Source organism: Seriola lalandi, unplaced genomic scaffold, assembly GCF_002814215.2.
Source record: "Seriola lalandi dorsalis isolate HSWRI2012SDOR001 ecotype SW California unplaced genomic scaffold, Sedor1 jcf7180001963650, whole genome shotgun sequence".
NCBI classification, from domain to species: Eukaryota; Metazoa; Chordata; class Actinopteri; order Carangiformes; family Carangidae; genus Seriola; species Seriola lalandi.
In genome coordinates, this window is record NW_019434318.1 from 1 (window position 1) to 1324 (window position 1324).

Genomic DNA, 1324 nt, shown 5'->3' on the forward strand with positions numbered 1-1324 from the left:
TTATTCAATCATTATTTGTGATGACAATTTTGTTTTAACATAGACATAAACATCTTACTGTCTTCTGTGTACAGGTGTGTGGACGAAGGTGTTGGAGGCCATCGGTGTGTTGGCGGTCATCGCCAACGGCCTGGTCATTGGAGTGTCATCGGACTTTATCCCACGCCTCGTCTATCGTTATCGCTACGGCCCATGTGCTACTGGAAGCACTCACACACAGTCAGTCATGTTTCAGCTGGTACAAACATCTGACATCAAGTCAGCAGAGTGTTTTCTGTGTTGTGTCTCATGGTGTGTTTTGTGGTGTTGTTGCAGCTGCATGCAGGGCTACATCAATGACACTCTGTCCACGGCTTTGATTAGTCACTCAGCAGTTCAGAAGGATTTTAGTATTATTCAGATGAAGACAGAGGATGGATTCAACGTTACACAGTGCAGGTGAGACCACCTCACTGTTATTCAGCTCTGTCCAAACATACAGAGTAATCAATCACAGATGTGTTAAACTGGACAATCTGTCTCATGCGCAGCTATAGAGACTACAGGAGTGATGAGGACTACACACTGACCTCTCAGTTCTGGTTGGTCCTGGCTGTGCGTTTCGCCTTTGTCATCCTGTTTGAGGTTCGTATTCCAGATGGGGCCGAGGGGGTGTTGTTCATGTGAATCGATGAGGCCAGTTACATAGTTGTTTTGTGTCTGTTTCCACAGCATGTTGTAGTGGTGTGTAAGTTTATAGCCGCCTGGTTCGTCCCCAACAATCCCATGCAGGTGAAGAATCATCGTCTGACTGACAAACTGGCTCGGCTGAAGGAAGAACTCCGGTGAGTCAGCATTACCACGAGACAAATATCATGTGACAAGCTGTGAAAACACTGTTGGAACGTCTTCATCATTAAAATGTGTCTCGTAACCAGATTGTACGTAAATGTGATTTTAGCCTGATTATGTTTACACCTGGTATTAATATGAGTTCACATTGATCGATAACCCTAACCCTAGCCCATGTCACATCCTGCTCTTGTTGGACATTTGTGGACATAGAGCTGCTGCGCCTCTTCGCCACAGACGTCAACTGTGAAAATAAGTCAAAATCAGTATTTTGTGGCGGCCAGTCACTATAAATCACCAAATATTTATTTTCTAAATCATTTACGGTCGCACTGCTTCTCAGTCCACTGCAGGTACACAGTGCACACACACACAGACACACGTACACACACACACACACACACACACACACAGACACACACACACACAGACACACAGCAGAGCAGAGGCTGCGCCGGACTACATTAAGATTACTGCAGTTGACGTTACTATC

General features: G+C 45.4%; 1 protein-coding gene across 1 annotated transcript; it reads left to right on the plus strand.

Moving 5' to 3' along the window:
- The first annotated feature begins 60 nt into the window (after positions 1-60).
- LOC111648601 (anoctamin-9-like) lies at positions 61-1043 on the plus strand. Its single transcript, XM_023398401.2, has 4 exons — positions 61-219; positions 316-438; positions 531-624; positions 712-1043. Exons 2-4 carry the CDS (start codon positions 320-322, stop codon positions 826-828), a joined length of 330 nt encoding a protein of 109 aa, XP_023254169.2. The 5' UTR covers positions 61-219; positions 316-319; the 3' UTR covers positions 829-1043.
- Positions 1044-1324: the final 281 nt, after the last annotated feature.

Bases quoted from the DNA above. Each gene is read 5' to 3' on its own strand.
- LOC111648601 (XM_023398401.2), top strand. From the start codon at position 320: ATGCAGGGCTACATCAATGACACTCTGTCCACGGCTTTGATTAGTCAC. The intron at 439-530 runs GTGAGACCACCT...TCTCATGCGCAG, and splicing joins TTCAACGTTACACAGTGCAG to CTATAGAGACTACAGGAGTG. The intron at 625-711 runs GTTCGTATTCCA...CTGTTTCCACAG, and splicing joins CCTTTGTCATCCTGTTTGAG to CATGTTGTAGTGGTGTGTAA.